This window comes from Felis catus, chromosome B1, assembly GCF_018350175.1.
Source record: "Felis catus isolate Fca126 chromosome B1, F.catus_Fca126_mat1.0, whole genome shotgun sequence".
NCBI lineage: Eukaryota > Metazoa > Chordata > Mammalia > Carnivora > Felidae > Felis > Felis catus.
In genome coordinates this window covers 81876210-81888796 of record NC_058371.1, presented here as the reverse complement: position 1 = coordinate 81888796, position 12587 = coordinate 81876210, and the positions used below count along the sequence as shown (strand labels likewise).

At 35.0% G+C, this 12587-nt stretch overlaps 1 protein-coding gene across 8 annotated transcripts in view; it reads right to left on the bottom strand.

The window, feature by feature from the left end:
- Positions 1-12587, bottom strand: part of ANAPC10 (anaphase promoting complex subunit 10) — a 312895-nt gene that overhangs the window by 285089 nt on the left and 15219 nt on the right. For all 8 annotated transcript variants that reach the window (XM_011281634.4, XM_003984976.6, XM_045055811.1 and 5 more), the window contains exon 3: positions 319-409. In XM_011281634.4, the coding sequence (XP_011279936.1) occupies positions 319-409 (91 nt within the window). The remainder of the gene's footprint in view (positions 1-318; positions 410-12587) is intronic.

Genomic DNA, 12587 nt, shown 5'->3' with positions numbered 1-12587 from the left:
ATTCACTGTGATGCATTAAGGCATTGCATTAGGTCATAAGCAAAGCATATTTTTCCGAAATAAACCACACATGAAAAGTATATTTACGAAATCTCCATGTAAAAGGACCTGTGTAAAGTACCATAAAGAATTCACAAAAGACAAGACAGGGTAACTTAAAACACAATCTAAATAAGCAGAAAAATAATCTCAAGGCGTATAAAAACCAGTTAAGTGCATTTCACCATAATTTCTATATTTCTTTAAATTTTTTGTAAATAAAATAGATTACTTTGTCCACTTAACCTACACAAATAGAAAAATCCAAAAATGTATTACCTGAATTGGATGTTTACTAAATGAGGCTGGGAGCCATCTGATTGCCAGTAAGTTTCAAGATTGTCATCTCGTAACTGATCCACTCCAAATCCTAAAACACAAGTGACAGTAAGTTCTCATGAAAAAGAAAGAGCTATATATTCGAAATATAAAATTACCATACACATTTGTCCAGAAAGTTTGATAAAGAGGATGGTCAATACTCTAAACTTTAAATTAGAATTCTTCCATCTTCTTAAGAAGATCTCAACTCTTAGAATATCATTTGCACACACAAAATGTTACATTAGGGCCAACTGTTCTTGGTTGTTGGCTTTAATTTTTAAAGAATATCTCCTAAATAAACTCTAAACACAGCATGTCTTCAAATCCAGCTTATACTTTCTACAAGGTGGTAATAAGACTGATCCTCATGTCCTACAAAATCAGGTTTTATTAAGTTCAAGATGCCATACATCTTTCTTGTAACAAGAAAAAGGACACCTTAGAAATATTTTCAAAAATCACATACATTTTGAAGCCAAGTGTTTCTGATCAACATTCTGATTAGTCAAAAATTAAATTTGCCCAGAATTGCATATCTAGCTATTCTAGATAACTGAAGTAAAAATAACCTGTATTGCTTTTTGATTAAAATCATAATAATGCATACTAATTGTAGAAATAATTTAATGGTAAGGTGTGGATGTTTCAAAAATATTTAAGAAAATTGATCTAATTTACATTTTAATTTTTTGAGTAGTATATTCATTATAGATCAAATTCAAAAGGTACAAAAAAGAACATGGTGGAAAGTCTCTATCTCCCCCACCCCCACCATCCTGTTTCCTTCCTCAAATATAATCAATGTTATCAATTTTTTACATACTCTTTCACACATACTATACACATATATAAGCAAATGCATAATTCTTTTTTCCCCTCTACACAAATAATGGCATATGATAAATAGCTCTACACTTTGCTTTTCTTTTTCACTTAAATTATCTGAAAGATTCTTCCATATCAATAATAATAATTAATAATAATAATAATAACCACAGCAGCAGCAAATACCGATATCACATTCACTATGTGCCAGGTACATTCTAAGCATTTTATATGATTATATCATGTAATGTTTATTTAACTCATATAGTAACTCAGTTAACCTAAGCAGCTCCCACATTTTTTAAAGGTTATACAATATCTCACTGTCTGGAAATGTAATAATTATTTAACCAAACCCCTATAGGATACTTAGACTGTTTCCAATGTTTTCCTATTACAAATAACACTGCAGTAAACATCTACCTATCTAAAATCTTCAAATGCATATCAGTATTTCTGGAGGATAGACTTCTAGGAATAGAACCCTGGGTCATTTCAATTTTTAATTTGATAAATATTGCCAATTTCTCCTCCAAAATGCATCCTCACCAATAATGTACGAGAACATATATTCCTTTATGTAACCAGTAAAACTTGTGATATTCTGAAATCTTTATACTAGATTTTGAAGACTTAGTATAAAAACATTAAATATCTCTATTTAATAATTTATTATATGTTGATTATATATTGAAATAATTTTGGATATATGGAGATGAAATAAGTTATGAAAATTGTATCTTTTTAAATTTTAATAGGGGTACTGGATAGTTTTAAATTACATACGTGGTTTGCTAGATTTCTCTTGGATAGCACTTCTCTGTACTCATGCTAAAATGAAATCATTCTTTTAAGTATTTGCTAACCTGATAGGTAAAAACTTATTATTTCAAACTTTCATTGATCATTTATATTTCTTCTTATAGAAAACACCTATTCATAACCTCCTATATTTTCATTGCACTTTGGTCCCTTTATTTATTTATAACTCTTTTACTATTATGGATATTAACCCTATGTCTGTTCCATGTGATCCAAATATGCTCTCCGCAGTCTGAGATTTATATCTTAAATCTTCATACGCTGCATTTACAGTATATACTATTGAATAAGAAAAGTTCTTCCAGGGGCGCCTGGGTGGCTTGGTCGGTTAAGCGTCCGACTTCGGCTCAGGTCATGATCTCACGGTCCGTGAGTTCGAGCCCCGCGTCGGGCTCTGTGTTGACAGCTCAGAGCCTGGAGCCTGTTTCAGATTCTGTGTCTCCCTCTCTCTCTGACCCTCCCCTGTTCATGCTCTGTCTCTCTCTGTCTCAAAAATAAATAAACGTTAAAAAAAATTTTTTTTAAATCAAAAAAGAAAGGTTTTTCCAGAGAAAATAATTTTTGCATTAAATTCTGAAGTACTAGTAAGAGTTAACTAGGTAAACAGGTAGAAGGGCAAGGTTAAAAACCATTCAATAAAGAGAAAAACACATAATGGCACAGAAAAGGAAAAGTGGAATCTATAGGAAACAAAGGTAGCTTTTGGTAGCTAAGGCTACAGATTGGGTTGCATCAGGAAATGAACCAGAGACATATGAAAGGAGTCAGATCATACAGACTCTTATGTACTAAGATATGAAGTATAAATTATCTTGAAAAATATGCCAACCTACATAAGAATTTTTAATAGGTAAGTTATACGATCAGGAAATAATCAGATCAGAATCTTCAGATACATTCTTCATTGCCAGGGAGGGAGAAACCCATCCTAAGTAATCAAAACTCCAAGTGATGATGGTCTGAATTCAGACAGTGACCAAGATAAATGTTAAAAAATAGCTTCCTATTGCACCAAAGAAAATCTTAAAATATAAAAACTGGGTTCTCCATTACTCACTCTGTAACTCTTAGATCTGTGCTGTGCAATATGGTGGCGACTAGCTGCATGAGACTATTGAAGAAATATGGCTAGTTCAACTTGAGATTTGCTATAAGTGCAAAATATATATTGGTTGAAGACTAGTATGAAATGCAAACCATCTCACTTGAACTAAAAACATATTATTACATTGGGGTGCCTGGGTGGCTCAGTCAGTTAAGCATCCAACTTCGGCTCAGGTCACAATCTTGCAGTTTGTGGGTTCAAGCCCTGCACTGGACTCTGTGCTGATGGCTCGAAGCCTGCAGCCTGCTTCAGGTTCTGTATCTCCCTCTCTCTCTGCCCCTCCCCTACTCGTGCTCTGTCTCTCTCTTTCTCTCAAAAATGAATAAACATTAAAAATTTTTTAAAAAAACAAAAACCATATTATTACAATTAGTTGCACCCATTTCTTTATCCTTTTTAATGTAGGTACTAGAAAATTTAAGTTACACATGCAACTTGCATTATATGTCTTTTGGACCATACTGCCTTAGACCATGCTTCTTTCTTTACATGTTATTTCTAAGCCTAATTCAGAATATTCAGTTCTGCAAATTATAAGATAAAAAGTTGTTTTGGTACTAACATAAAGAGTTCTTAAGTTCTAAATCCCTTTTTCTTCTTGTCAGTTTATGAGTTCCCTAAAAGAGGATAACTCAATTACAGGACTCTTCCTTAAGAGCTCCACCGTTAAATGTTCTATTGATTAAAAGACCTTTTGTCACATATTTTATTTTAGCTATTTAGATAGTTTTTCTTTCTCTTTCATTTCACAATTTTACAAGTGTGTGCTCAAAGAATTTCACAAAATGGTGTTTTCTCTTAACAAGTAAAATAAACATTAAACAAAAACCCTGAATAACTTATCCAGAATAAGAGGATGTCCTGTAACTCAAGACTAGTCATTTTAAGTGTCTTTCTAATTGATATTGCTTATGAAACTCTAACAGTATAACTAAGTAGGTACACTCTCATCAAGAATTAATCAGTGTAAATCTTTACCTCTGGAATACTAAGTATGATTATCAGCTTCTAGTTCTTCAAAATATGTCTCACAAACAGAACCTCTTACAAGCATCTGTTTATGTGCCAGTGCCATAGCTCATAGAGTAAGCTTCTTTTCCAAAGCTTCCCATTCAGCGTTGTATCTGGATTCTTTTTAGTCCAAACAAAAGAGCCAAAAGACAGACCTGTGATAATTGCTTTGATAGGTATCATGATAATGCACTCAAACAATATTATCCAGAAAAAAACTTTCATATGATGTAGTGATTCATAAGTCAGTGGTTCACAGTATGGTCCCTGGACCAGCAGCATCACTGCTATCTGGGAACTTATTAGGAAATCTAAACCTACTGCATCAGAAACTTTCAGCATTAACCTGTTTAAGAGTCGGTATTTTAATAAATCCTGTAAGTGATTACTAGGCATGCTAAAATTTTAGAACTTTTATGGCAAGTCTACTCAACTTGGGCACTACTAATAGTGTGCACTGAATAATTCTTTCAGGAGCAGGGGCTATCCTGTGCATTATAAAATATTTAGCAGCATCTCTGGCCTCTACTATTTGTCAGTCACAATCTTCCCCCCAAACCAGCAGTTGTATCAATCAAAAACATCTGCAGATATTACCAAATGTATCCCTAGGGGGTTAAATCATCCCCAGGTGAGAACCACTGCTCTAAGGAAAAGAAAACTAGCATTCACCTGTGGTTACTGTTATTGTTTAGTAAATATCTACTCTTCTCTACCCATCCTCCAGGAGAACAAAATGATTCTGCACTCCAGTCATAGTAGAGCTTAATCATGACTTGTTTTGGTCAACACAATGTAAATGAATGTGACACAAGCAGACCTTGCTGGCAAGGTCTAACTTGGCACCCTTCTAAATGTTGGCACCCCACTAAGACATTGTGCCTGAACACATGGAGCAGGCCTAGACCCAAGTCACCGCCTACAGCCAAGCCATAGCCAAGCAAAAAATAAATTTTGTTATAATATGCCACTGAGAGATTAGGCTTGTTTGTCACAGACCATTAGTGCAGCAAGAGCTGACTAACACAACATCAATAGATGAGATACATTTGAGTAGCCCAGTTTAGATTGCCTCTAGGAGTAAAACAGCCATTTTCACCTCAAGCATATCTTTTAACACAAATCCTTCCATGTTTGCCAGGGTGCTATTATAACTGGGGCATATGTGTTGACTCTGAAGACACAAAGATAGATAACACGTGGTCTCTGTGGAATTCATTTATCTAATGCACTATCTATGCTGTGACTATTTACATCTATATCTTTTAACACAAATCCTTCCACGTTTGCCAGGGTGCTATTATAACTGGGGCATATGTGTTGACTCTGAAGACACAAAGATAGATAACACGTGGTCTCTGTGGAATTCATTTATCTAATGCACTATCTATGCTGTGACTATTTACATCTAAACTAATTAAAAATAAATAAAATTTAAAATGATTTTTCAATAACACTAGTCTCATTTAAAGTATTCAACAGAGAGGTGCCTCAGTGGCTCAGTCAGTTGAGTGTCCGACTCTTGATGTGGCTTAGGCCGTGATCCCAAGGTTGTGGGATCGAGCCCCACATCAGTCTCCTTGTTGAGCATGGAGCCTGCATGAGATAACTATCTCTCTCTCTCTCTCTCTCTCTCTCTCTCTCTCTCTCTCTTTTTCTCTCTCTGCCCCTCGCCCCTGCTCATGCTCCCACTCGCTCTCTCCCTCTCTCTCAAATAGAATAATAAATAAAAAATAAAGTACTCGATAGCTACACATAACTGGCAGCTACCTCCCTGTACAGTCCAATATGTTCCACTGGCCAGCACTGAGGAACTAAAGCAGATAAATTACAATATAATGAGTTAAGTGCTATAATAAAGAGATGAAGAAAAAAAAACACAAAAAGGGGTGGCTAAACAACATGCTACTAAACCACCAATAGGTCAACAAAGAAATCAAAGAGGAAATTTAAAAATACCAGGAGACAAAGGAAAATGGAAGTGCAACAGTTCAAATATTTGGGACGCAGCAAAACCAATTCTAAAAGGGAAGTTTACGGAGATAAAAGCCTGCCTCCAGAAACAAGAAAAGTCTCAAATAAACAATCTAACTTTACACTTAAAGGAGCTAAAAAAGAACAACAAATAAAGCCCAAAGTTAGTAGAAGGAGAGAAATAATAAAAAGCAGAGCAGAAATAAATGAAATAGACTAAAAACACAATAGAAAAGATCAATAAAACCAAGAGCTAGTTCTCTAAAAAGATAAGCAAAATTGATAACCCTTCAGACTCATCAAAAAGGAAAAAGAGAGAAAGAGAGGGAAAGGGCTCAAATAAATAAAACCAGAAATGAAAGATGTAACAATGGACATCACAGAAATATAAAGGATTGTAAGAAACTACTATGAAAAATTATATGCCAACAAATTGGACAACCTAGAAGAAATGGATAAAATTTCTAAAAACATATTCTTCTAAGACTAAATCAGGAAGAAATAGAAAATCTGAACAGACTAGTTACTCGTAATGAAATTCAAATGGTAATCAAAAAACTCCCAACAAATGAAAGTCCAGGACCAGATGGCTTCACAGACAAGTACCACCTTTTAAAGAAGAGTTAATACCTATTCTTCTCAAACTATTCCAAAATATAGAAAAGGAAAGAAAACTTCCAAATCCATTCTACAAAGCCAGCATTACCCCAAAATCAGACAAAGATGCTGCCAAAAAAGAAAAAAAAAATTATAGGCCAATATCCCTGATGAATATAGATGCAAAAATTCTCAACAAAATACTAGCAAATGAAATTCAACAATATATTAAAAGAATCATTGACCACAATCAACTGAGATTTATTCTAGGGATGCAAGGATTATTTAATATCCACAAATCAATCAACATGATATACCACATTTTAAAAATGAAGGAATAGGGGATCCTCAGTGGCTTAGTCAGTTGAGTGTCTGACTTCAGTTCAGGTTATGAGTTCCTAGTCCGTGAGTTTGAGCCCTGTGTCAGGCTCTGTGCTGCCAGCTCGGAGCCTGGAGTCTGCTTTGGATTCTGTGAGTCCCTCTCTCTGCCCCTCTCCTTCACTCATATTCGGTATCTGTCTCTCAAAAATAAATAAACGTTAAAAAAACTAAAAAAAAAAAAAGGATAAAAAAACATATGATCATCTCAATAGATGCATAAAAAGCATTTAACAAAGTACAATATCCATTCATGATAAAAACTCCCAACAGAGTGGGTTTAAAGGGAACACACTTCAACACAATAAAAGCTATATATGAAAAATCCATGGCTTACATCATAATCAATGGTGAAAAACAACTTTTCCTCTAAGATCAGGAACAAGACAAAGATATCCACGCTCACTTTTATTCAACAAAATACTGGAAGTCCTAGCCACAGCAACCAAATAAGAAAAAAGAAATAAAAGGCACCCAAATTGGTGAGGAAGAAGTAAAACTGCCACTATTTGCAAATGACAAGATGCTGTATATACAACACCTTAAAGACGGCCAAAAACTATTAGAACTAATAATGGAGTCAATAAAGTTGCAATACACAAAATTAGTAAACAGAAATTTGTTGCATTAATGTACACTAATCAAAAAGTAGCAGAAAGAGAAATTAAGAAAACCATCTAATTTACAATTACATCAAAAAGAATAAAATATCTAGAACTAAATTTAACCAAAGAGGGAAAGACCTGTACTCTGAAAACTATAAGACATTGATGAAAGAAACTGAAAACGATACAAATGGAAAGATATACCATGTTCACAGACAGAAAAAAATTGATATTGTTTTTTTTTTAAGTTTTATTTATTTATTTATTTATTTTAATATATATGAAATTTATTGACAAATTGGTTTCCATACAACACCCAGTGCTCATCCCAAAAGGGGCCCTCCTCAATACCCATCACCCACCCTTTCTTCCTTCCCACCCCCCATCAACCCTCAGTTTGTTCTGTTTTTAACAGTCTCTTATGCTTTGGCTCTCTCCCACTCTAACCTCTTTTTTTTTTTTTTTCCTTCCCCTCCCCCATGGGTTCCTGTTAAGTTTCTCAGGATCCACATAAGAGTGAAACCATATGATATCTGTCTTTCTCTGTATGGCTTATTTCACTTAGCATCACACTCTCCAGTTCCATCCATGTTGCTACAAAAGGCCATATTTCATTTTTTCTCATTGCCACGTAATATTCCATTGTGTATATAAACCACAATTTCTTTATCCATTCATCAGTTGATGGACATTTAGGCTCTTTCCGTAATTTGGCTATTGTTGAGAGTGCTGCTATGATCATTGGGGTACAAGTGCCCCTATGCATCAGTACTCCTGTATCCCTTGGATAAATTCCTAGCAGTGCTATTGCTGGGTCACAGGGTAGGTTTATTTTTAATTTTCTGAGGAACCTCCACACTGCTTTCCAGAGCGGCTGCACCAATTTGCATTCCCACCAACAGTGCAAGAGGGTTCCCGTTTCTCCACATCCTCTCCAGCATCTATAGTCTCCTGATTTGTTCATTTTGGCCACTCTGACTGGCATGAGGTGATACCTGAGTGTGGTTTTGATTTGTATTTCCCTGATAAGGAGTGACGCTGAACATCTTTTCATGTGCCTGTTGGCCATCTGGATGTCTTCTTTAGAGAAGTGTCTATTCATGTTTTCTGCCCATTTCTTCACTGGATTATTTGTTTTTCGGGTGTGGAGTTTGGTGAGCTCTTTATAGATTTTGGATACTAGCCCTTTGTCCGATACGTCATTTGCAAATATCTTTCCCCATTCCGTTGGTTGCCTTTTAGTTTTGTTGGTTGTTTCCTTTGCTGTGCAGAAGCTTTTTATCTTCATAAGGTCCCAGTAATTCACTTTTGCTTTTAATTCCCTTGCCTTTGGGGATGTGTCGAGTAAGAGATTGCTACAGCTGAGGTCAGAGAGGTCTTTTCCTGCTTTCTCCTCTAAGGTTTTGATGGTTTCCTGTCTCACATTTAGGTCCTTTATCCATTTTGAGTTTATTTTTGTGAATGGCGTGAGAAAGTGGTCTAGTTTCAACCTTCTGCATGTTGCTGTCCAGTTCTCCCAGCACCATTTGTTAAAGAGGCTGTCTTTTTTCCATTGGATGTTCTTTCCTGCTTTGTCAAAGATGAGTTGGCCATACATTTGTGGGTCTAGTTCTGGGGTTTCTATTCTATTCCATTGGTCTATGTGTCTGTTTTTGTGCCAAAAATTGATATTGTTAAAATAGCCATACCTCCCAAAGCAGTCTACACATTCAGTGCAATTCCTATCAAAATACTAATAGTATTTTTCATTGAACTAGAACAAATAATCCTAAAATTTGTATAAAATCACAAAAAGGCCCTGAATAGCCAAAGCAATCTTGAGAAAAAACAAAGTTGGATGTATCTCAATCCCAGATTTCAAGCTATACTACAAAGCTATAATAATCAAAACAGTATGGTACTGGCACAGAAATAGACACATAGATCAATGGAACAGGACAGAGAGCCTAGAAATAAACCCACATTCATATGGTCAACTAAACTATGACAAAGGAGGCAAGCATATACAGCGGGGAAAAGACAATCTCTTCAATACAGGGTATTCGGAAAACTGGACAGCTACATGAATAAGAATAAATCTGGACCACTTTCTTACACCATACTCAAAAATAAACTCCAAATGGATTAAAGACTTAAATATAAGACCTAGAACCATGAATCTCCTGAAAGAAAACATAGGCAGTGATCTCTCAGACATCAAGCCTCAGCAACACTTTTCTAGATATACCTGTTCAGGCAAGGGAAATAAAACAAAAAATAAAATATTAGGACTACATCAAAATAAAAAGCTTTTTGCACAGCAAAGGAAACCATCAACAAAACAAAAAGGCAATCTACTGAATGGGAGAAATTATTGGTAAATGATATAGCCAATAAGAAGTTAATATCCAAAATATATAGAGAACTCACACAACTCAACACCCCCCAAAACAATCTGACTAAAAAGTGGGCAGAGGGCCTGAATAGACATTTTTCCAAAGAACATTACAAAAGTTCCTCAATAAATTAAAAATAGAAATACCATATGATCCAGCTATTCCACTACTGGGTATTTACCCAAAGAAAATTAAAACACTAATTTGAAATGATGTATGTACCCCTGTGTTTATTGCACCATTACTTACAACAAAATATGGAAAGAACCTAAGTGTCCATCAATAGATGAATGAACAAGTTGTGCTATATAAGTACAATGAGTTACTTAGCCATAAAAAAAAGAATTAGATTTTGCCATTCACGACCACACAGATAGACCTGGAGGGTATTATGCTAAGTGAAATGAGACAGAGAAAGACAAATACCATATGACTTCACCTATGAGTCTAAAAACAAAATAAGTGAACAAACAAACAGAAACAGACTCATAAAAACAGAACAAACTGGTGGTTGCCAGAAGGAGGGAAGGGGCTGCTGAGGGGTGGGCAAAATAGGTGAAGGGGATTAAGATATACAAATATCTAGTCATAAAATAAACCATGGGGATTAAAGTAAAGCATAGGGAATATAGTCAATAGTATTGTAATAATGTTGTATGGTGACAGATGGTAACTACACTTATTGTGGCGAGCATCGTGTAATGTACAGAACTATCTAATGACTATGGTGTATACCTGAAATTGATATAACATTGTGTGTCAACTATACTTCGATTTAAGAAAAAAAAAAAAAGAGATGAATTAACTAATTTCTTTATATACTGTCTTCTCTTGGCTTCTATCCATTATCTCCCACTCTCCTAGTTTTCCAACTAGTTCAGCGACCACTTCTCCTTTATTGCCCTTTGCACATTCTTATTCCTGCTATTCTGCCAGGCCTCAACATCTTGAAGAGCCCTGAGGCTTTACTCTTTTATTCTAAATACAATCTGTCCTTAGGTGAGTCAATCCAGTCCATAGGCTTAGAATATCATCAGTATATTGATAACCCTCAAAATTTGTATCTCCAATCTAAACCTTTCCCCAAGAGCCCCAAGCTTCTGTAGTCAATTGCCTAATAAACACCTCACTAGAATGCTGACCTAAAAACTAATGTATTTGACTCATAACTTTGTTTTGACCAAAAAAAAAGTATTTATTTCCCCACACACACTATCAACTTAGGAAATACTGAATTATTCTGCCAGACACTTAAGAGTCACTCTTGAATCTTTCCTTTCCCTTAGTAAGTCATAATTTTTCCCACCTCTAAAAATACATCCCAAGCCATCATTTCTCTCCATTTTCAACCATCAGCCTAGTCAAAAACATGATCATCTGACATAAATTACTATACTAGCCTTTCTTTCCCTGGTCTTCACCATTACTCTACCACCAACCATTATTCTCAGTGGCCATGGTGATTTTATTTTTTTAAACTCTGTATCGGATCATCTCACTTTCCTGCTTTACAACGGTATCTCTTTGTATTTCAAATCTAAATTGTACTTCAAATCCAAATTCTACCAGAAATTCATAATCTGACCATGTCTAATTATGTCTCCAACCTCATGTCCTCCTTACCCACTATCCACTAGTCACACTAGACTTCTTTCTGAACCTCAAGCATGCCAAACCATTTAGCTTAGAGCCTCTGAATTACCTGTTCCCTGTGTCAGAGAGATTCTTGTCTGAAATCTTTGCACAATGGATTCTTCCTAACATTTATATCTCAGCACAAATTTCATTTTCCATGAAAGGCCTTGCTTGATCTATTTCTTATCCTGCTGTTTTATTCTCACCAATGCACATAATGCTATTCAATGAGAAATTCACTCAATGATCACAATTGTCAGTTATAGCGTGAACTTAAAAAGATTTAAATTTAGTAACTTTTTTAAAGAAAAACAGAACTTACACCATTGAATTATGCCTCTAAAATTAATTAATAAAAGCAATGCCTTGGTAAAAGATATAAATCAAGTGGAAAATATATCCTGGAAGATGTTCACAAAATACAGCCTCACTAAATCCTTGTTTTTGTTGGCTTGTAAAGTATCAAATATAGAGTCAAACATAGAGGATGTACCTATTTTTCCCCTTAATTTTGTTTCCCAACCTGGTATGAATTTAGTGCTTACGGAATTAAATGATTAAGTTACTCTAATAAGACTCTCTTATAATTCTAGCAGCCACACAAATCTGACCTTTAGTTTTTCCAGTCTCTTGGGCAGAGACTGACAATTGTGCTGAATTGTGGAATTGTTTTGTGATGTGTCTTCAATTAAGCTGAATCTACTAAATACATTCCAATTTTAATCTGAGTGAAATATTGAACCAGTATTTCCAGAGACAGAAAAGTAACTTTTCAAAGTTCTATACTACTACCACACCATAGCAGGCAAGTAAATTTGTACCTCCAACAAACTGTTATTAACATTTTGAAAGTTTATTAAAATTCTTCCATATGTCACCTCTCACCTGAATTCTTAC